Below are 23209 nucleotides of genomic sequence, written 5' to 3' on the forward strand. Positions count from 1 at the left end.
TTCCTGCTTTCTTCCCATATCCCTTGATTCCGTTAGCCCTTAGAGCTCTATCTAACTCCCTCGAATACATGACTGATCTATCATCCCCTCTCAACCCCGTTCTCCTGCCTTCTCCCCATAACCTCTGACACCCGTGTTGATCAAGAATCTGTCAATCTCCGCCTTAACAATATCCATTGGCTTGGCCTCCACAGCCGTCCGGCAATGAATTCCACAGATTCACCGCCCTCTGGAGAAGGGCAGTAAGTTTTAACCTCCGTGGTCTGCTTTGGGTTGCAGGTGTTTGTGCTGAAGTTCCACACCATCTCCCGCTACCAGCTGTCCACCATCTTCAAGAAGTGCAAGCCGCAGTCGGAGCTGATGGCGGCTGATGCCCCGGTGGCCACCGCCGCCGCCGCCCAGGCCACTCCCACCTCGTCCGTGCCCCCCTCCGCCCCGGCCACGCCCACTCTCCAGGGCCCCCCCTTGGACAAACACACCGACAAGGACAAGGAGGAGAAGCAGACCTTCCAAGTGTCCGACTGCCGCAGCTTGGTTAAGACGCTGGTGTGTGGCGTAAAGACAATCACCTGGGGCATCACCTCCTGCAAATCACCCGGAGGTAATACGCTGACTGCTGCCACATCAGAAGCATAGTTATATAGCGTGAGAACAGGCTCTTCAGCGCAACCTGCCCATGCCGTCTAACACGCCCGCCCCATCTACACTAGTCCCACCTGCCTGCTTTTGGCCTTTCTCCCTGTAAACCTATCCCATCCATGTTTAGCCTAGTTTAGAGAAACAGCGTGGAAACAAGCTCTACACCCCCCACCAAGTCTGCCCCTCCCACTGATGCATTAATTCTATCTGTAGACTGGGGACAATTTACAGAAGACAATTAACCTCAAAACCTGCTCGTCTTTGGAGCGTGGAAGGAAACCTGAGCACCCGGAGAAAACCCACGCGGTCACAGGGAGAACATGCAAACTCTGTATAGACAGGATCTAACTGGGGTCTAACCGGCGCCGTAGGGCAGCAACTCGACCACTGTGCCGCCCCAGTTGGCCATCGTCTGATCTTGTGTTTCTTCTCTTTTGCAGAGGCTTCGTTCATCCCCAACAAACAGTTACAGCCCAAAGAAACACAGATTTATATCAAGCTGGTTAAATATGCAATGCAGGCTTTGGATATATACCAGGTACAGTATTGGTACATAGAACAACGCAGCACAGAAACAGGCCCATTGGCCCATAGTGTCCTTGCTGAACATGGTGTCAAGTAAAGTTAATCTCATAGAAACATAGAAAATAGGTGCTGGAGGAGGCTATTTGGCCCTTCGAGCCAGCTCCACCATTCATTGTGATCATGGCTGGTCATCTACAATCAGTAACCCGTGCCTGCCTTCTCCCCATGTCCCTTGATTCCATTAGCCTCCACGAGCTCTATCTAACTCTCTTTTAAATTCATCCAGTGAATTTGCCTCCACTGCCTTCTGTGGCAGCGAATTCCACAAATTCACAACTCTCTCACCTCTTCTCACCTCAGTTTTAAATGGCCTCCCCTTTATTCTTAAGACTGTGTCCCCTGGTTCTGGAGTCCCCCAACAATGGGAACATTTTTCCTGCAACTAGCTTGTCTAGTCTTTTAAAGATTTTTTTACTTCTCTATAAGATCCCCTCTCATCCTTCTAAACCCCAGTGAATTCAAGACTAGCCTTTCCAATCTTTCCTCATATGACAGTCCCTCCATCCCAGGGATTAACCTTGTGAACCTACGCTGCACTGCCTCAATAGCAAGGACGTCCTTCCTCAAATTCGGAGACCAAAACCGCACACAATACTCCAGATGTGGTCTCACCAGGGCTCGATACAACTGCAGAAGGACTTCTTTGCTCCTGTACTCAAATCCTCTCATTATGAAGGCCAACGTGCCATTAGCTTTCTTCATTGCCTGCTGTACCTGCACGCTTACTTTCAGTGACTGGTGTACAAGGACACCGAGGTCTCGTTGCACTTCTCCTTTACCTAATCTGACACCATTGAGATAATAATCTGCCTCCTTAGTTTTGCTGCCAAAGTGGATAACCTCACATTTATCCACACTCTACTGCAACTGCCATGCATCTGCCCACTCACTCAACCTATCCAAGTCACCCTGCAACCTCTTAACAGCCTCTTTGTAGTTCACACTGCCACCTTTGCCCGCATATCCGTGTGTCTATCTAAAGCACCGTATAAATCCACTTTCACATCTGTCTGCATCACCACCCCTGGCAGTGCGTTCCATACACTTGCCTTCCTCTATGTAAATAAAACGCCTTGCTTATCTCCTTTTAAATTTCCCCTCTCACCTTCACGCTCTGCCCTCTAGTCTTTTAATATTTTCCCCGCCGGGGAAAAAAAGCTTCTCCCAGTCTATCTCTCATGATTGGGTTCTGCTTCACGGCATTTTATACATTTCTATCAGGAGTCTCCTCACCCCCTGGTATTCCAGAGAAAACCACCCAGGTCTCGCCGACCTTTCCTTACAGCTACAAAACAGAACTGCAGATGTAAGTTTATACCAAAGATAGACACAAAGTGCTGGAGTAACGCAGCGGGTCAGGCAGCATCTCTGGAGAAAAATGATGGGTGAGATTTCGGGTCGGGACCCTTCTTCAGCCATCCCTCCATTTCCTTCTAGCGAATACCCTCGAATCCAGGCGGGATTGTGGTAAACCTCTTCAGCACCCTCTCCAAAGCCTCGCCATGCTTCCTGTAATGGGGCTTTAAAGCATCCTAAATGCCACTACCCCTATACTTTAGAGTATCTCTAAATCTAAAATCTAAATCTAAAATCTAAAACAAAAATCTATACAGGGACATTATATCACTCATACTATAATATCCTTCTTCCAAGGGTCTCGACCAGAAACGTCACCCATTCCTTCTCTCCAGAGATGCTGCCTGTCCCGCTGAGTTACTCCAGCATTTTGTGTCTACCTTCCTTATTATTCTCTCTTCCTCTCATTGTTGGGATTTAGTTTCTGCCGCACGACTGGCGTTGTCTTTGAACCCAGTGTCTTGCCGGGGTTATTTCCAAGGAATGTTAGTACGAGTCTGGAGCCACGTGGGCCGAGGGGAAAGAATGTCAACAAGATGCATGTTTGAAAATAAATCAAAGGTTTCATTAGCACTGTTGACGTGTCCGACTTTCTCATTCCAAATCCTACGCATTTGGAGTGTTGTGTACAATTCTGCTCGCCCCATTACAGGAAGGATGTGGAAGGTTTGGAGAGGGTGCAGGAGGTTCACCAGAATGCTGCCGGAACTAGAAGCTTTTAGCAACAAGGAGAAGATGGACAAACACAGATTGTTTTATCTGAAACGCCGGAGGCTCATACGTTATAGGAGGAGAATCAGACCATTCGGCCCATCAAGTCAACTCCGCCATTCATTGGTGGCTGATGTATCTTTCCCTCTCAACCCCATTCTCCTGTCTTCTCCCCATAACCCCTGACACCCTTATTAATCAAGAATCTGTCAATCTCTGCCTTAAAAATATCCATTGACTTGGCCTCCACAGCCATCAGTGGCAATGAATTCCACAGATTCACCACCCTCTGACTAAATAGACAATAGACAATAGGTCCAGCACCACCATTCAATGTGATCATGGCTGATCATTCTCAATCAGTACCCCATTCCTGCCTTCTCCCCGTACCCACTGACTCCGCTATCCTTAAGAGTTCTATCCAGCTCTCTCTTGAATGCATTCAGAGAATTGGCCTCCACTGCCTTCTGAGGCAGTGAATTCCACAGACTTACAACTCTCCTACTGAAAAAGTTTCTCCTCATCTCCGTTTCCTCTTTATCTCCTTTCTAAAGGTCCTTTTATTCTGAGGCTGTGCCCTCTGGTCCTAGACTCTCCCACTAGTGGAAACATCCTCTCCACATCCACACTATCCAGGCCTTTCGCTATTTGTACATATGGATTGGAGGGATATGGATCCCAAAAGATTAATTGACGCTGGCATCATGTTCGGCACAGACATTGTGGGCCGAAGGGCTTGTTCCTGTGCTGTTCCACCTTCTTTGATTATTGAATTAATGAAAATTGCAGAATCCTTTTGCAATTAGCACAACCCTTTTGCTCTTTGGTACAACGGTGTTAATTTGATTTTTAGGTACAGATTGCAGGGAATGGCCAAACGTACATTCGAGTAGCCAATTGCCAGACTGTGAGGATGAAGGAGGAGAAGGAGGTCTTGGAGCATTTCGCTGGCGTTTTCACCATGATGAATCCTTTGACATTTAAAGAGATATTTCAGACAACCGTCCCGTATATGGTGGAAAGGATCTCAAAGAACTATGCACTTCAGGTGATGTATAATCTTGATCATTATCTAAATAAAATATTAGTGTAAGTGATGGAGACTTTTAAGGATAGCGGAGTCAGGCGGTATGGGGAGAAGGCAGGAACCGTGTACTGATTGAGAATGATCAGCCATGATCACATTGAATGGTGGTGCTGGCTCGAAGGGCTGAATGGCCTCCTCCTGCACCTATTGTCTATTGTCTATTGAGACCACAGCCATATAAAGTGATAAATGTTTAAGCCCAATCAAAATTTATGAGAGAAGCAAGGAACTAGAGAAACTACTTGACCAAAAAAAAAGACACAAAGGTCTGGAGTAACTCAGTGGGTCAGGCAGCATCTCTGGAGAACATGGATAGGTGGAGCTTCAGCTCAGGAATCTTCTTCAGACTCATTTGATTCAAATTCAGGCTCAAATTCATTAGGTCCCTGGAATCTAATGGAGATACAGGTCCACCACTGATTTGCCGGCAACTGGTGGTCATTAAATATGTCCTTTAATCCAGACACAATTATGAGAATTGGAATCTTCTCCGGAAGTCCCCTCGGAAATGTGGGGCCTGGGCCGGGTGAGGCGGCTTTGTGGGGCAGTATCTCAGCTCCCCGGTGGCCAAGGCGGGCTGTTCCGGTACCGTTGGACTCGCCTCCGAGTCCGTGGCCTCCGTTACTTCGGCAAAACGCATAATCCAGAAAGGTTGTGGACCAAGGGTGCCAGAAGGTCAGTGGTGGACCTGTGTAAAATGCTGGATGATTTTATCATGAGGGTCGGGCAGCATCTGTGGAGATGATGTGTGTAGGGGGCGCAGTGGTGGAGCTGCTGCCTCACAGCGTCTGGGTCCCGGCTTTGATCCTGACTATGGGAGTTGTCTGTACCGAGTGGGTACGTTCTCCCTGTGATCACATGGGTTTTCTCCGGGTGCTCCAGGTTTCCTCTCACCTTCGGAACGCGTGCAGGTTTATAGGTTAATTGGCTTTGGTGAGCCAGTACATTTCCCCTAGTGTGCTGGTCAGTGCTAGTGTACGGGGTGACCGCTAGTTGGCGCCGACTCGGTGGGCCATGGGGCACCTTTCCACGCTGTATCTCTAAAGTCGAAAGGTGACATTTGTTTGTTTTTTTACCCTTTAGATCAGCTGTGACCTCCCTGAAGTCCTACGTCTCACTGCCTTGCTTTGTTCCTACAGATTGTGGCCAACTCTTTCTTGGCCAACCTGTCCACGTCAGCTCTCTTTGCCACGATCCTGGTGGAGTATCTCCTCGACCGACTCCCGGAGATGGGCTCAAACGTGGAGCTCTCCAACCTCTACCTCAAGCTCTTCAAGCTGGTGTTCGGCTCAGTGTCTCTGTTTGCTGCTGAAAATGAACAGATGCTGAAGGTGAGTGCCAGCGATCGTAAGGTCTTGGCGTGTGTTCGTATACACTGTACCAGGCTAGTGCCTAAATAAAAATACAGTCGCTTTTGTGATGTCTACAATGCTGTAGACCTTAGAGGGTACAGTGCGGAAACAGGACTCTCGGCCCACCGAGTCCACGCCAACCAGCGATCACCCCGTACACTAGCACTATCCTACACACCAGGGACATTTACTTGCACATCTCTGGAGTGTGGAGGGAGGCCGGAGCACCTGGAGAAAACCCATGTGATCACAAGGAGAACATACAAACTCTGTACAAACAGCACCCGTAGTCAGTTCTCTGGCACTGTAAGGCAGCAGCTCCCAATGCTGCCCCACTGTGCTGCCCCTAAGCTAGTTAGCAAAGGTGGACACAAAATGCTGGAGCAGCTCAGCAGGTCAGGCAACATCTCTGGGGAGTGTATAGGAAGGAACTGCAGATGCTGGTTTATACCTAAGATAGACACAAAGTGCTGGAGTAACTCAGCGGAACAGGCAGCATCTCTGGAGAGAAGGAATGGGTGACGTTTCAGGTCACCCATGAGCCCGAAGAGTCTCGACCTGAAATGTCATCCAGCATCTCTTGGGACAATGGGTAGGTGACGCTTTGGGTCGCGACCCTTATTCAGTCCAGTTTGCAAATTCTTACTATCGGTTGCTTGTCCATCTCCTGTTTGCACGCAACTATAGCATCTGCTTGACCAACTCCCTTGGCAATGAGTTCCACACTGACCACTCTGCATAAAACAGTAGATTGCAGACACATCGGCAAAGCCTGGCTGGTTTCTAGTTTCCACCTTTTTTCCTCCCTTGTAATTAGGTTAAATGTTTCTTGTCGTTCAAATTCCTTGAACGGTATTTTAGAATTTGTTTGTATGTGTAGAAAAAAAAAACCCACATTAGACTCTTGACTGATTGAAATGATGTGACTGTTTTGAAATGTGCCTTTTCTTGATGATTAATGGTTTAATATATAATTTTATTTCTATGAAGGTCACTTTAAAATATTATATTAGAGAAACAGCTGCCTTTTGTTCTCGCTGTCAGAAAATTCAAGGTTGAGTGAACTTAATGAGGTGTAACAGAAATTTAAATGTTTGGTTTCAGTCGTCTGTATGTTAATGTTGTTTCAATAGTTTAGGGATTGACTGCTTAAGCCTTTTGAAATTGACCACGTAATAGTCCCCCAGGTGAATAGCTCAGCGTATAAGCTTTAACTTAATTTTGCAAAGGGTATCTAATTCTTCTATTGAAGTATCACTTACGTGTGAAGTAGGCAGGAAGCACAAAAGTGCTGGAGGAATCTGGGGAGGGAACCGGCAGGCAATGTTTCATGTGTCATCGGAGCAGAATTAGGTAACTTGGCACGTCGAGTCTGCTTCGCCATTCAATCATGGCCGATCTATCTTTCTCGCTCAACCCCATGCTCCTGCGTGCTCCCCATAACCCTTGATGCCCTTGCCAATCAAGAATCTGTTAATCTCCGCTGTAAAAATGCCCAGTGACTTGGCCCCTGCAGTTTTGGATCAGGAGCCTTCATCAGCCTGATATCATATCATATCATATCATATATATACAGCCGGAAACAGGCCTTTTCGGCCCTCCAAGTCCGTGCCGCCCAGCGATCCCCGTACATTAACACTACCCTACACACACTAGGGACAATTTTTTTACATTTACCCAGCCAATTAACCTACATACCTGTACGTCTTTGGAGTGTGGGAGGAAACCGAAGATCTCGGAGAAAACCCACGCAGGTCACGGGGAGAACGTACAAACTCCTTACAGTGCAGCACCCGTAGTCAGGATCGAACCTGAGTCTCCGGCGCTGCATTCGCTGTAAAGCAGCAACTCTACCGCTGCACTACCGTGTCAGGGACAGGGACAAGGGTCAGGGACAGTTTACTGTCGGCTGTTATCAGGCAACTGAACCATCCTGCCACCAATTAGAGAGCCGTCCTCACCGCCCATCCACCTCAGTGGAGACCCCTTGGACCATCTTTTTTTAATTTTTTTTAATTTATTTTTATTGAAGGAAAGAGACAATACGAAAAACGTAATGCATTACATTCCCCTCCATTTTGCTCTTTATATATTACAACAAAAATAACCCTCACCCACCCTCCCTGGACACCCCTTTGCAGCTGATGTGTTCACAATACATCATATCACAAATACAAATGCACAATTTGACCGCTACATTCTTCCAAGGCGCAGGCCCATACATATCTACAACATGTCAGATGGTTCAGGATTCTCTCATTCATTATGCATCAGCCATCCTGTGAGGTAATCGGCAATTGTGTAAACAAAAATAAGTAAATAAATAAAAGTAAAACATTGGACTATCTTTAAGTGGACTTTATCTTGCACAAAACCTTGTTCCCTTTATCCTGTGTCTATACAATGTGATCTGAGTTGATTGCAATCATGCATAGTCTTTACGCTGACTATTTGCACGCAACAAAAAAGCTTTTCACTGTGCCTCGGTGCACGTGACAATAGACTAAACCACACTGATGTTCATTTTATTTTCTCTCTCTATCATAGCCACACCTGCACAAGATTGTGAACAGTTCAATGCAGCTTGCTCAAACTGCCAAGGAGCCATACAACTACTTTCTCTTGCTTCGAGCCCTCTTCCGATCCATTGGAGGTGGCAGCCACGACCTCCTGTATCAGGAGTTTCTGCCATTGCTGCCTAACCTGCTGCAAGGTACGGATGCAACCACATTAGCTTGGTACTGTTCAGCAGATTAAATAACCCCTCGTCCGATCGATCTACTTGAAACGTGGGCACAATGTATTCTGGGCTGCTTCAGGAACCGGACAGATGTCGGAAAGGAACTTGGTTGCTGCTGTAAATAACGGAGGGAGAGGGGGGGGGGGAGGACAGGGTCGAGGGCGTACTGTCTGCTCTACACACACTGCTCTGAAGGTAAGTTGGTTGCAGTTGTAAATAACAGAGGGAGAAGGGGGGAGGACAGGGTCGAGGGCTCGACACACACTGCTCTGAAGGTAAGTTGGTTGCAGTTGTAAATAACGGAGGGAGAGGGGTGGGGAGGACATGGTTGAGGGTTCTACACACACTGCTCTGAAGGTAAGTTGGTTGCAGCTGTAAATAACGGAGGGGGGGTGGGGTAAAAGGGTCTAGGACGTACTGTCTGCTCCACACACACTGCTCTTGTTCCAGGGCTGAACATGCTGCAGAGCGGCCTGCACAAGCAACACATGAAGGATCTCTTTGTGGAGCTGTGTTTAACGGTGCCCGTCCGCCTCAGCTCCCTCTTGCCCTACCTGCCGATGCTAATGGACCCGTTGGTATCTGCGCTCAACGGCTCCCAGACTCTGGTCAGTCAGGGCCTGCGCACCCTGGAACTGTGCGTCGACAACCTACAGCCCGACTTTTTGTACGACCACATCCAGCCAGTGCGCGCTGAGCTCATGCAGGTAAAAGGCCTTCTTGTCTCCTTCAATGGTTCAATAGTGCTTTATCGACACGTGTTCAGAAGTTCATCATTTCTAGGTGCAGAATGAGGCCATTTGGCTCCAAGTCTACTCCGCCATTCAATCTTGGCTGGTCTATCTTTCCCTCTCAACCCCATACTCCCGCCCTCTCCCCATAACCCCAGATACACTCACTACTCAAGAATCTCCACCGTAAAAATATCCATTGACTTGGCCTCCACCGCCTTCCATGGCAACGAATTCCGCAGATTCAACACCCTCTGACTAAAGAAGTTCCTCTTCATCTCCTTTGTAAAGGTACATCCTTTTATTCTGAGGCTGTGGCCTCTCCCACTAGTGGAAACATCCACTCCACATCCACTCTATCCAGGCCTTTCACTATTTGATAGGTTTCAACGAGGTCCCCACTCATGCTTCTAAACCCAAGCGAGCACAGGCCCAGTGCAGTCAAACGCTCATCATGTGTTAACCCAATCATTCCTGGGATCATCATACTCATAAACCTCCTCTAGACCCTCTCCAACACCAGCACATCCTTCCTCGGATACGGGACCCAAAACTGCTCACAAGACACATGTACAAATGCACAGTGGAATTATTTTCTTGCCACCAGTCCAGTAGAGTACTGCCATACCTAAGCATATCCCCGATTATCATCAAAGAGTGCAGAAATAGTCCACTGATTCCACCTGCAAGAGGCGCCAGGTTTTGGCACCATTTTTAAAGTCCAGTCCGTGCTCTAGTCCTCCTGATCCAGTCGAGCCCCAGGCTATTCCAGCCGTCGCCTTCCTTGGACGTGTGGGTCGACCAGCGAACGGACGTCCCTCTCCTCGCCCGTCCACCTTTGTTCCCCGGGGGGGGGGGGGGGTTTCGCAGCCGAGCTGAGGGGCGCAGTAGGCCAGACCTCGATGCCCTCTCCCCTCCCACCGGCCTCGCTCCTCGCCCGTCACACCCGTTGGATAACACGATCAAACCTGTCCCTAAGTGAATAACCGATCACCGGATTGGAAGATGGTCGCTATTGCATGCAGTTTATTTCAAACATAAACTATAATATGGGCGGCACGGTGGCGCAGCGGTAGAGTTGCTGCCTTACGGCGAATGCAGCGCCGGAGACTCGGGTTCGATCCTGACTATGGGCGCCGTCTGTACGGAGTTTGTACGTTCTCCCCGTGACCTGCGTGGGTTTTCTCCGAGATCTTCGGTTTCCTCCCACACTCCAAAGACGTGCAGGTTTGTAGGTTAATTGGCTGGGCAAATGTAAAAATTGTCCCTAGTGGGTGTAGGATAGTGTTAATGTGCAGGGATCGCTGGGCGGCGCGGACCCGGTGGGCCGAAGGGCCTGTTTCTGCACTGTATCTCTAAATCTAAAAAAAACTTCTGTGGAGTGTATTTGAGCGTTTTATTGTTATATGTCCCGAAATGGACCAATTAAGTTCTTGCTTGCAGCAGCAAAAACAGATATGTAAACATAGTGCTCTGCAAACACCATAATAAACAATAACAAAGGACGGCACAGTAGCGCAGCGGTAGAGTTGCTGCTTTACAGCGAATGCAGCGCCGGAGACTCAGGTTCGATCCTGACTACGGGTGCTGCACTGTAAGGAGTTTGTACGTTCTCCCCGTGACCTGCGTGGGTTTACTCCGAGATCTTCGGTTTCCTCCCACACTCCAAAGACGTACAGGTATGTAGGTTAATTGGCTGGGTAAATGTTAAAAAAAATATATAATTTTTAAAAAAATTGTCCCTCGTGGGTGTAGGATAGTGTTAATGTGCGGGGATCGCTGGGCGGCACGGACTTGGAGGGCCGAAAAGGCCTGTTTCCGGCTGTATGTATATGATATGATATGATATGAAAGGAGTCCAGTATATAATACGGACTGCGGTAGAATTGCTGCCGTACAGCGACAGAGACCCGGGTGTGATCCCGACTGTGGGTACTGTCAGGACAGAAGTACCGATTATTGCTCCAACGCTTCTTGTGAGCGGCTCCTGATCCAGGCTGCTGCAGGGCCTGCCGCTGCCGCTGCCGCCTCCCTTGGCCGAGCTCCAACCCAATGCCCGAGTCCACAAGCGGCGACGGAAGCTAGTTTAGTTTAGAGATACAGCGCAGAAACGGGCCCCTCGGCTCACCGAGTCCACACCCACCAGCGGTCCCCGCACATTAACACTACCCTGCACACACTAGGGACAGTTTACATTTATGCCAAGCCAATCAACCTACAAGCCTGTACGTGTAGTGGGACGTTTGAAAGCCTGAGACGCTTGTTGTTTTGTGAAAGGCTCTGTGGCGCACCCTACGCAACCCGGCCGACAGCATCTCCCACGTGGCCTACCGCGTGCTGGGCAAGTTTGGCGGCAGCAATCGGAAGATGCTGAAAGAGTCGCAGAAACTGCAGTACATCGTCACCGAGGTGCAAGGGCCCAGCATCACGGCCGAGTTCTCCGACTGCAAGGCTTCAATCCAACTTCCAATGGAGAAGGTGAGACTAGCCCACTCCCTTGTCGGAGTCTCCCGGGTGTTTCACCTGCGTTTGTCAGTACGTGGAGATTGCCAGTGACTACAACACTCAGTTACTGAGAGCGGTTCACATGTTATAAGGAGCAAAATTAGGCCATTCGGCCCTTCAACTCTACTCCGCCCTTCAATCGTGGCTGATCTATCTTTCCCTCGCAACCCCATTCTCCTGCCTTCTCCCCACAACCTCAACACCTTTTGTAATCATGAATCTGTCAATCTCCACCTTAAAAATATCTAATGACTTGGCCTCCGCAGCCGTCTGTGGCCGTGGGTCTGAAGCAGTTCCTGAGTCTGTGTTTCTGCGGAATGTATTTATTCTGTGTAATCTCGGATATTTCCTGATATCTTTAGACTTTAGACTTTAGACTTTGGAGATACAGCACGGAAACAAATCATTCCTCCTTTATTTTGGCTCCATAACCAAGTAGGACCATTTCCACGAAGTGCTGGAGTAACTCAGCGGGTCAGGCAGCATCTCTGGAGAACATGGACGCAGAGTGCTGGAGTAACTCAGCGGGTCAGGCAGCGTCTCTGGAGGACACGGACACAGAGTGCTGGAGTAACTCAGCGGGTCAGGCAGCATCTCTGGAGATCATGGACACAGAGTGCTGGAGTAACTCAGCGGGTTAGGCAGCATCTCTGGAGAACATGGACACAGAGTGCTGGAGTAACTTAGTGTGTCAGGCAGCATCTCTGGAGAACATGGACAAGTGACACTCCAGGTCAGAATTTGGGTCAGAGACTCTTTTCCTGAAGAAGTGTCTCGGCCCAAAACGTCACATATCTATGTTCTCCAGAGGTGCTACCTAACCTGCTGAGTTACTCCAGCACTTTGTGTCTTTGTTTTCCTAAAGCAGCATCTGCAGTTCATTGTATCTCCACCTCTCACTTGCCAGGCTTTGTCCTGCCCTTCCTCTCTTCCAGCTTTCTTTCCCCCTCAACCACAATCAGTCTGAAGAAGGATCTCAACCCATAATGTCACCTATCCATGTTCTTCAGAGATGCTACCTGACCCGCTGAGATATTCCACCACTTTGCCCTTTCATGTATCAACCGACATCTGCAGTTTAGAGATACAGCACGGAAACAGGCCCTTTCGGCCCACCGGGTCCGCGCCGACCAGCAATCCCCGCACATTAACTCTATCCTATACCCATTGGGAACAATTTTTACATTTACCAAGCCGATTAACCTACAAACATGTATGTCTTTGTTTGTACTCCATGATTTGTTCCCAGGTGGTGTTTAAAATCTCCCATGATAATCCCATGAAATCTCCTAAACTTGAAAGGGTTCAGAAAATATTTATGAGGATGTTGCCAGGACTAGAGGGTGTGAGTTATAGAGAGGTTGAGTAGGCCGGGTCTTTATTCCATGGAGCGCAGGAGGATGAGGGGAGATCTTATAGAGGTGTACAAAATCATGAGAGGAATAGATCGGGTAGGTGCACAGAGTCTTTTGCCCAGAGTAGGGGAATCGAGGACCAGAGCACAGGTTCAAGGTGAAGGGGAAAAGATTTAATAGGAATCCGAGGGGTAACTTTTTCACACAGAGGGTGGTGGGTGTATGGAACAAGCTGCCAGAGGAGGTAGTTGAGGCTGGGACTATCCCATCGTTTAAGAAACAGTTGGCCAGGTACATGGATAGGACAGGTTTGGAGGGTTATGGACTAAGTGCAGGCAAGTGGGACTGGGGTAGCTGGGACATTGTTGGCCGGTGTGGGTGAGTTGGGCCGAAGGGCCTGTTTCCACGCTATATCACTCTATGACTCTATTATTTTTTTGACACAACTTTCTGACAAGCTCTCATTAAATTTATCTTTCTCATCTTTTCTCTCGTATCCATATCAGTCCGATGTGGATGCCATTATTCGGAGCTGACTTCCTGCCTTCATTTCTCGTCTCCACCCAAACCGTGGCTACTCCCTGATTTCCTGAACTTGAGTTATCACTCCCTATTTTGTTAAGGCCATCATTAATCAATAGACCCGCTCGGCCATCGTTTCACATCTTCCTAAATGTCACGCACTATTTAATACTCGGCTCCCCACCTCCACCCCGCTGCCTCCTCACCCTCATGACCGTCAGGTCATACTTTTTTCTGTTGGCTCTCTGGGTTAATCCGTTTTGTTTCGGAAGCTATGAGTATGTATCAAAAGTGTCTTGGAAATCCTCACTGACTGTGTGCCGTGCTGGGAACATCCCCGGTCAGTTGTGTAGGAAGGAACTGCAGATGCTGTTTTACACCAAAGATGGACACAGGGCCAGTGGCGTTTGGCCTCACTCTGACAGTGGTGGAGGCCCAGGACAGGCCATGTGCAAATTGGAGGAACAGCTCCTCAATCTCTGATTGAGAATGATCAGCCATGATCACATTGAATGGCGGTGCTGGCTTGAAGGGCTGAATGGCCTCCTCCTGCACCTATTGTCTATTGTCTATAGCACCTCATGTTCTGCTTGGGCAGCTTACAACCCAGCAGTATGAGTATTGATTTCTCCAACTTCAAGTAACCCTTGCATCCCCTCTCTCTCCGCCCCCCCCCCACCCTAGTCATCGTACTAGTTTCACTGTCGCCCTGCTGATTTTCACTGTTTGTATCCACTTGTTATCACCTTCCTCATAGCCAACAATGGACCACTGTGGGCTCCACCTTTCCTTGATCATCGTTGCTGGCTTTGATCTGTCTCTTTGCATATCTTTCATTCATTTGCCTTGTGTGCCTTTTCATATATCTCTGTTCTCTCTCCCCTGACTCTCAGACTGAAGAAGGCTCTTGACCCAAAACCTCACCTATCCTTTTTCTCGAGAGATGCTGCCTGACCGGCTGAGTTACTCCAATTTTTTGTGTCCTTCCCCAGTTAGTTGCGACATAATTGCAAACCTGTCTCTGGATTTGACGAAGCATGGATTTCACCTGTGTCTGAGCTGGTGTTAATTTCTCGATCGTTTAAAAAAATGCAGTTATTTATGTATATTTTTCTGCTCCCCCCCCCCCCTCCCACAAACCCCACCCCACAAGTTGTCTTTGCATTAACATGGTGGAATTCTGCAGATTTGAGCATTGTGTGGCATTTAGGTTAGTTTTGAGATACAACTTGGACACAGGTCCTTTGGCCCACCGAGTCCATACCGACCTGGCGCCACGGTGGCGCAGCAGTAGAGTTGCTGCCTTACAGCGAATGCAGCGCCAGAGACTCAGGTTCGATCCTGACTACGGGCGCCGTCTGTACGGAGTTTGTACGTTCTCCCCGTGACCTGCGTGGGTTTTCTCCGAGATCTTCGGTTTCCTCCCACACTCCAAAGACGTACAGGTTTGTAGGTTAATTGGCTTGGTAAATGTTTTAAAAAATTGTCCCTAGTGGGTGTAGGGTAGTGTTAGTGTGCGGGGATCGCTGGGCGGCGCGGACCCGGTGGGCCGAAGGGCCTGTTTCTGCGCTGTATCTAAATCTAAAAAAAAAGGTCCTTTGGCCCATTGAGTCCATGCCGACTATTGATCACCTGTTCAAACTAGTTCTATGTTATCCACTCCCTACAAACTAGGGGCAATGTACAGAGGCCAGTATACTAGGGATAATTTTACAACTTAACAAAGCCAATTAACCTACAAACCTGACCGTCTTTGCTGTGTGGGAGGAATCCGGAGAAAACCCACCCGAAAGTCACGATCCCGAAACGTCGCCCGTCCATTCCCTCCGCAGATGCTGCCTGACCCGCTGAGTTCCTCCAGAAGTTCCTCCACTTTCAGACTTTGACTCCTGTGTGAAATGTTTTATTTTCTCAAATCCCTTTCACAGTCAAAACCTTCGACCTGCATTGGAAATGTCAAAGACTGAAGGGCATAGGTTTAAGATCAGAGGGGGAGTATTTAAAGGAGATGTGCGGGGAAATGTATTTTTACACAGGGGCGGGTGCCTGGAATGCGCTGCCAGGGGTGGTGGTGGAGGCGTTTAAGAGTCTTTTGGATAGGCACGTGGAAGTGCAGAGAATGGGGGGGGGGATATGGATCACGTGCAGGCAGCTTAACTTGGCCTTGTGCTCGGCCCAGGCATTGTGGGCCAAAGGGCCTTTTCCCAGGCTGTGCTGTGGTATATTCCCTCATGTGGTTTTGCTTTTGTTTCCAGGCGATTGAGACAGCGTTGGACTGCCTGAAGAGTGCAAACACAGAGCCATATTACCGTCGCCAGGCCTGGGAAGTCATCAAGTGCTTCTTAGTGGCAATGATGAGCTTGGACGACAACAAACATTCACTGTACCAACTACTTGCCCACCCAAAGTACGTATGCACCCTACACTGAGTGGATGCAAACAGACCATTCGGCCCAACCCGTCCATGCTGACCAAGATACCCCATATAAGCCTATCCCATTTGTCTGCGTTTGGCCTATATGCCTCTAAACCTTTCCTATCCATGTACCTGTCCAAGTGTCTTTTTAAATGTTGTTATAGTACCTGCCTCAACATCCTCTTCTGTTAATTCGTTCCATGTACCCACCACCCTCTGTGTGGAAAGGTTGTCCTTCGGGTTTCTATTGCATCTTTTCCTCCTCACCTACGGTTCTCGATTATCCTACTCTGGGGAAAAGACTGTGCATTCACCCTCTCTATTCCCCTCATGATTTTAAACACCTCTGTAAGATCAGCCTCCTCCCTGCCCATCCACTACACACGAGGGGCAATTTTACAGAGGGCCAATTAACCTACAAACCCGCAGGTCTTTGGTATGTGGGAGGAAACCGGAGCACCCGGAGGAAACCCACGCATTCACAGGGAGAACGTGAAAACTCCACACGGACTGGGCCCTTGGTCAGGATCGAACCCTTGCGTGTGTGCTTGCGTGGCAGGTGCTCATGCCTGCTTCTGCACATGGCTCGGGCGGTACGGTGGCGCAATGATAGAGTCGCTGCCTTACAGCGCCAGAGGCCCTGGGATCGATCTGGTGCTGTCTGTATGGAGTTTGCAAGTTCTCCCTGTGACCATGCGGGTTTTCTCCGGGCACTCCAGGTTCCTCCCACACTCTCAGACGTACAGGTTTGTTGGTTAATGGGCTTTCAATTGTAAATTGTCCCTCGTGTGACGGATGGTGCTGGTGTACGGGGTGACCGCTGGTCGGCGCCGACTCAGTGGAGCAAAAGGCCTGTCTCCCCGCTGCATCTTTAAAGCGTGTGAGCGGTGTCCGTCAGTAAGGATGTAGCAGTACTCAGCCAGGACGCTGTGTGGCCCACCAGTTTTCCAATGCTCTCCGTCCAAGTGCTTGAGTGAAAGGGATTATAATGTGGTCAGGAAATAATCTCCCCCTCCCTCAACAAAAGTGGTGCTGAAACATGTCAAGTGTTAAGGGCAGCAGCCTGAGTCTTTCTGCAGCTTGGCGTAATCGCTGTTTATGTCTGCCAGATTGATTAATATTTCAGCCTTTCGAATCCAAATGGAATGACTTGAACAGGCGCCCACTGTAAATATTGAAACGTCACTCAATGATCACACTGCTAGTCAGTGCGTGTGCATTTTGGAGAGCCACTTGCCCTGTGCTTTCAGCGGCTGGCCCTGAATCCCTGCGATGAAATTGAACCATCCATCTTCTTTGTAGTCAGTCGCTGACAGTGTTAAAATGGAGTAATTGAATCGGGTCAGCTCTTATCAAAATGTAAAAGCAATGCTTCAATACCGTGCCTGTTACAGCGGGCTTGTTAATCGTGCGCCATTTTATTTGTGTTTTGTCTCGTAGCTTCACGGAGAAGGTGATTCCCAGTGTGATTATTTCGCACCGTTACAAGGCGCAGGACACGCCCGCTCGTAAAACCTTCGAGCAAGCGCTGACCGGGGCCTTCATGTCGGCTGTCATCAAGGACCTGCGACCTAGCGCTCTGCCGTTCGTGGCCAGCCTCATCCGCCACTACACCATGGTGGCCGTAGCTCAGCAGTGCGGTGAGTCGCTGTCGCCCTCTAGTGGCGGAGATTGCTGGCCGCGGCCCCGCGTTACTGAAAGCTGCTCTTGCAGGGGGAAAGAAACAAAACGACAGGAAATTGTTATTGTCGGCCGAAGGGCCTCTTCCTGTGCTGTACAGTTCTGTGAATCATATGTAGCAATGCACTCCTCACTCACTGTGTTGGAACCCCTCTCCCCTCTCCCCTTGCCCCTCGCCCCTCCTCCCTCGCCCCTCCTCCCTCGCCCCTCCTCCCTCTCTCCCCCCTCTCCCCCTCCCCCTCTCTTTTTCTCCCCTCTCCCCCCTCTCTCCCCTCTCTCCCCTCCCCCTCTTCCCCCCCCTCTCTCTTTTTCTCCCCCCTCTCCCTTCTCTCATTTCAAGCATCTACTATGGGAAATATTTCATTTTTTGTATCTACCATAATCCAAACCATTATGATCTTATGTACCAACAAATCAAAATCTCCATTTACTGGTGCTCTCCCCTAATTCCCCATTTACTTGCACTCTAGGTTTGATCCTGACCTCCGGTGCTGCCTGTATGGAGTTGTAACGTTCTCCCAGTGACCTCGTGGGTTTTTCCCGGGTGTTCCGGTTTCCTTCCACATCCCAAAGACGTTGGGCTTTGTGGGTTAATTGGCCCTCTGTAGGTTGGCCTGAGTGATGGCTTCTTTAGCCCAACTATAATTTTACTTATTGGATTGTGTTTAGTATTGGTCGTTTATTTTAGTGCCCCGGTGTAGAAACAGGGCTGCTTCCACACTTGACCAACGATCACCCCTGACACTAGTTCCATGTTATCCCACGTTCGCATCCACTCCCTGCATACTCGGGGCAATTCACAGAAGCTAATCAACCTACAAACCTGCGCATCTTTGGGATGTGGGAGGAAACCAGAGAACCTGCGGAAAACCCACGCGGCCACAGGCAGAACGTGCAAACTCCACGCACAGACGGCAGCCGCTGTCATAATGGAGCCCGGGTCTCTGGTGCTGTAAGGCAGGAGCTCTGTCACGCGGTGTCACTGTGTCCCCCCTTGTCCTCTGGTTTGTCCTGTGTGATTTTCAGCTGCGTTGTGATGAGATGAACCCTTTGCTTGCTTGCACCCCAGGCCCCTTCCTGCTGCAGTGTTACCAAGTGGGCAGTCAGCCGAGCACCGCCATGTTCCACAGCGAGGAGCACGGCTCCAAGGGCATGGACCCCCTTGTCCTGATTGATGCCATTGCCATCTGCATGGCGTACGAGGAAAAGGAACTCTGCAAGATAGGAGAGGTGGCGCTGGCCGTTATCTTTGACGTGGCAAGCATCATCTTGGGCTCGAAGGAGCGGGTGAGTGGTTTCGCCTTTTTGAATACAAGGTTATCTTAGAACTTAGAAATACAGCACGGAAACAGGCCCTTCGGCCCATCAGGTCCACACCGACCTTTGATCACCCATTTACTTTACTTCAGACTACTTTACTTTAGACTTGAGAGTGTGGGAGGAAACTGGAGCACCTGGAGAAAACCCACACAGTCACAGTGAGAACGCTGCAGATAGCACCCGAGGTCAGGATTGAACCCAGATCTCTAGCACTGCAACTCTACCGCTTTGCCACTGCGCTGTCCAAACATGATGCCACGACCTAATTGTTATCTGCTGGCACTTAGTTCTACGCTGCCCCACGTGCTCATCCACTCCTGACAAAACCAGGGGGAATTTAAAAAAGGAATATTAACCTCCAAACCTGCACGCCTTTGCGATCTGGGGGGAAACCAGAGCACCCCCAGGAAACCCACAGGGTCACAAGAAGAACGTGCAAACTCCAGGCAGAAAGCATCTGAGGGCCAGATTGAACCAGGGGTCTCTGGTGCTGTGAGACATCCTCGTGGGGCACTGGGAAGGGGGGGGGGTGGGTTGGTGTTGGATCCTGGTTTAACATCTCATTCGACAGCCTGACAGAATAGGTAATAAACGTTGCTTTGTACTGTTCCTCCAGGCCTGCCTGCTGCCGTTATTCTCCTACATCGTGGAGCGTCTCTGCGCCTGCTGCTATGAACAAGCGTGGTACGCCAAACTCGGAGGTGTGGTCTCCATCAAGTTTTTAATGGAGCGCCTGCCGCTGATCTGGGTCCTGCAGAACCAGCAAACCTTCCTGAAGGCTCTGCTCTTCGTCATGATGGACCTGACCGGAGAGGTACCGTGCTCTGCGCGGGGGTGACCGGTCGTCAGCGCTGCGCTACACGCAGAGCGGCACAGCGGGTAGAGCTGCTGCCTCAGGCCAGCGCCAAAGACCCGGGTTCGGTCCTGACTTCGGGCGCTTGTCTTATGCGGAGTTTGCACGTTCTCCCAGTGTGACCGCGTGGGTTTTCTCCGGGTGCTCTGGTCTCCCTCCAACATCCTAAAGACGTGCGGGTTTGCAGGTTAATTGGCCTCTGTAATTTGCCCCCGACTGTGTGGGGAGCGGATGAGAAAGTGGGATGACATAGAACTAGTGTGAACGGGTGACCGATGGTCGGCGTGGACTTGGTGGGCTGAAGGGCCTGTTTTCACGCTGTATCAATCAAATCAATCGATCATTGCATGTTTTTGAAATTGGTTGCTTTAAATCTAGACTAAAACTAAACAGCGGGAATCTGGGGTAGAAATCCATCTCTGACACCCATTCCTGATGAGGGACGTGAGGGGGGACTTTTTTTACACAAAGGCTGGTAGGTGTATGGGGCTGCCGGGCTATCACAACATTTAAATGTGGACAGGTACATGGATAGGATAGGTTTAGAGGGATGACTATGACTAAATGGGACTAGCTTAGATGGGGCATCTTGGCCGACATGGGGCTGTTTCCGTGCTGTATGATTGTGGCTTTAAATTGGACATCTTGGTCAGCATGGGGCTGTTTCTGTGCTGCGTGACTCTGATTCTGTGACCTCCTGAAGGGGATAATTCTGCTCCTCTCAGGTTTCCAATGGTGCCGTTGCAATGGCCAAGACCACCCTGGAGCAGCTGCTGGTTCGCTGTGCCACCCCACTGAAGGAGGAGGAGAAGCTGGAGGAGCTGCTGATGGCTCAGGAGAAGTCGTTCCACCACGTGACTCACGACTTGGTGCGTGAAGTCACGTCGCCCAACTCCACTGTGCGGAAGCAGGCCATGCACTCATTGCAGGTGCTTGCCCAAGTGACGGGCAAAAGCGTGACAGAAATCATGGAGCCCCACAAAGAGGTGAGGTTCAACCTCGGATCATGAGCATTTAATTGTCACGTACTGGGGCGTTACAGTGGCGCAGCTGGTAGGTTCAATCTCGAGGCATAAGTGTTTAAGTCTCATGTACCAATGTGGCACACTGGTGCAGCTGGTAGAGCTGCTGCCTCACAGCGCCAGAGGACCAGGGTCAGGGTTCCATCCTTGCTTTGCGCGATGTCTGTGAGGAGTTTGCATGTTCTTCCTGTGACTGCGTTTCCTCCGGGTGCTCCGGTTTCCGCCCACACTCCAAAGACCTGTGGGTTCGTAGGTTAATTGGCTTCTGTAAATTGCCCCCTAGTGTGTAGGATAGAACTGGTATATGGCCGATCACTGATAGGCACGGAGGGCCTGTTTACACTGTATCTCCAAAAGGAAAACTCTCCCCTCCCACCCCCAAAATGTAGACCAGGAGCAAATGTTTCCGCGGAACAAGGCCTTCAGTTTAGTTCGGAGATACAGCAGGGAAACAGGCCCGCCAGCCTAATAGTAGCAACATTTAAAGAACATTTGAACAAGTACATGGATAGGAAAGGTTTTGCGGGAGGTAACCTAGACCTGGCATCTTGATCAGCATAGGCAAGTTGGGCTGAAGGGCCTGTTTCTGCACTCGATGACTCTGACTTGTCAAAGCATTCTGAAGAGACCTTGTCATGAGGATGTTTTACCATTACTGACCTCTGTGATGTGTGACTATAAACTTGCTCCATGTGTCCAATGCTGATGTGATCCTGGACTTTTCCTTGTGTTGCCAGGTCCTACAAGACATGGTTCCACCCAAGAAGCACTTGCTGCGACACCAGCCGGCAAACGCTCAGATCGGCCTGATGGAAGGGAACACATTTTGCACCACCCTCCAGCCCAGACTCTTCACCATGGACTTAAACGTAGTGGAGCACAAAGTCTTTTATACCGAGGTAGGCGACGGATGGACGCGGCTCTCTGCTTCCCTTTGAGGAGTTTTGTTTTAGTTTAGGGGCAGCACCTTGGAGCAGCAGTAGAGTTGCTGCCTCACAGCGCCAGAGACCCTGGTTCGATCCTGACCACGGGTGCTGTCTGTATGGAGTTTGTACGTTCTCCCTGCGACTGCGTGGGCTTTCTCCGGGTGCTCCGGTTTCCTCCCACACTCCAAAGACGTGCAGGTTTGTAGGTTAATTGGCTTTGGTACAAATTGTAAATTGTCGTCCTTGGTTCACAGGAGGATGAGGGGTATTCTTATAGGAATAGATTGGGACAAATAGATTGGGAACAAAATCATGATAGGAATAGATTGGGGTAAACGCACAGTCTTTTGCCCAGACTAGGGGAATCGAGAACCAGAGGACATGTGCTCAAGGTGAGGGGGGAAACATTGAATAGGAACCTGGGGGGTAAGCTTTTTACACAGAGGGTGGTGGGTGTATGGAACGAGCTGCCGGAGGGGGTAGTTGAAGCAGGTACTCTCGCAACTTTTAAGAAGCATTTAGACGGGTACCTGGAAAGACAAGGTTTAGAGGGATACGGGCCAAATGCGGGCAGTTGGCGCGTGTGTTGATGGGGCACGTTGGTCGGTGTGCGCAATTTGGGCCGAAGGGCCTGTTTCCACGCTATGACTTGGTTCAAAAACACCATCCAGTTACTTTGACTGATGAGTTGGCTCCTGAAGTTTTCTTTTTAATAAGTCCAGCCTTGCTGGGTGTATATCTACAGCGCTGTGACACGCTTTTTAATTTCAAGGCTGCTCATGCACACAGCAATCAGCAGCAAGACAGAACCGTTTACTTCACGCCGATACATGTCTCGGGCAATTCGATTCACTAGAATATTAGAGTGTCAACATTTCTGTGCATCAGTCAGGGGACTGGACAGTTGGTACAGATCTCCATGTCGTGGATTCGTATATGGAAGGGAGCCTGCGGGAACGCTGTGCTATCTGATCCTCTTTCAAATTAAACTTGAAACCAAGGCTCCATCCCCCATTCCATCCTTGCTACCTCTTCTACCCTCCACCCTGACAGTACCGCTCACACACCCCCCCCCCTCTCAACCCCCATCACCCCCCCACAATACCTCGCCCGAGCATCCCTCCGTCCTCTTCCCTCCCCTACTGACCTCACCTTAAAGCCGTGCCCTCTAGGCTTTGACATTTCCACTCCGGGGGGGCGGGAGGAGGAAAGGTTCCGCCTGTCTACCCTATCTATGCCTCTCGTTGTTTTACACACTTGTCCCTTCAGCCTCCGATGTTCCAGGCGCTCACATTTGCCTGCACGTGATCCATACCCCTCCATTCCCTACCTATCCTTGCACCTATCCAGAAGCCTCTATCCAACAGACACTTCCGCCCACCGAGTCCGTGCTGACCAGCCATCACCCC

General features: G+C 49.8%; 1 protein-coding gene across 1 annotated transcript in view; it reads left to right on the forward strand.

The window, feature by feature from the left end:
- Positions 1-23209, forward strand: part of trrap (transformation/transcription domain-associated protein) — a 170496-nt gene that overhangs the window by 18015 nt on the left and 129272 nt on the right. Inside the window, exons 15-27 of the mRNA XM_078418086.1 lie at positions 280-601; positions 1080-1177; positions 4145-4339; positions 5518-5709; positions 8278-8443; positions 8921-9177; positions 11479-11679; positions 15839-15990; positions 17440-17639; positions 18749-18966; positions 19616-19813; positions 20578-20838; positions 21612-21773. Of these exons, the coding sequence (XP_078274212.1) occupies positions 280-601; positions 1080-1177; positions 4145-4339; positions 5518-5709; positions 8278-8443; positions 8921-9177; positions 11479-11679; positions 15839-15990; positions 17440-17639; positions 18749-18966; positions 19616-19813; positions 20578-20838; positions 21612-21773 (2622 nt within the window). The remainder of the gene's footprint in view (positions 1-279; positions 602-1079; positions 1178-4144; positions 4340-5517; positions 5710-8277; positions 8444-8920; positions 9178-11478; positions 11680-15838; positions 15991-17439; positions 17640-18748; positions 18967-19615; positions 19814-20577; positions 20839-21611; positions 21774-23209) is intronic.

The sequence above is a fragment of the Rhinoraja longicauda genome, chromosome 21, assembly GCF_053455715.1.
Source record: "Rhinoraja longicauda isolate Sanriku21f chromosome 21, sRhiLon1.1, whole genome shotgun sequence".
Taxonomy (NCBI): domain Eukaryota; kingdom Metazoa; phylum Chordata; class Chondrichthyes; order Rajiformes; family Arhynchobatidae; genus Rhinoraja; species Rhinoraja longicauda.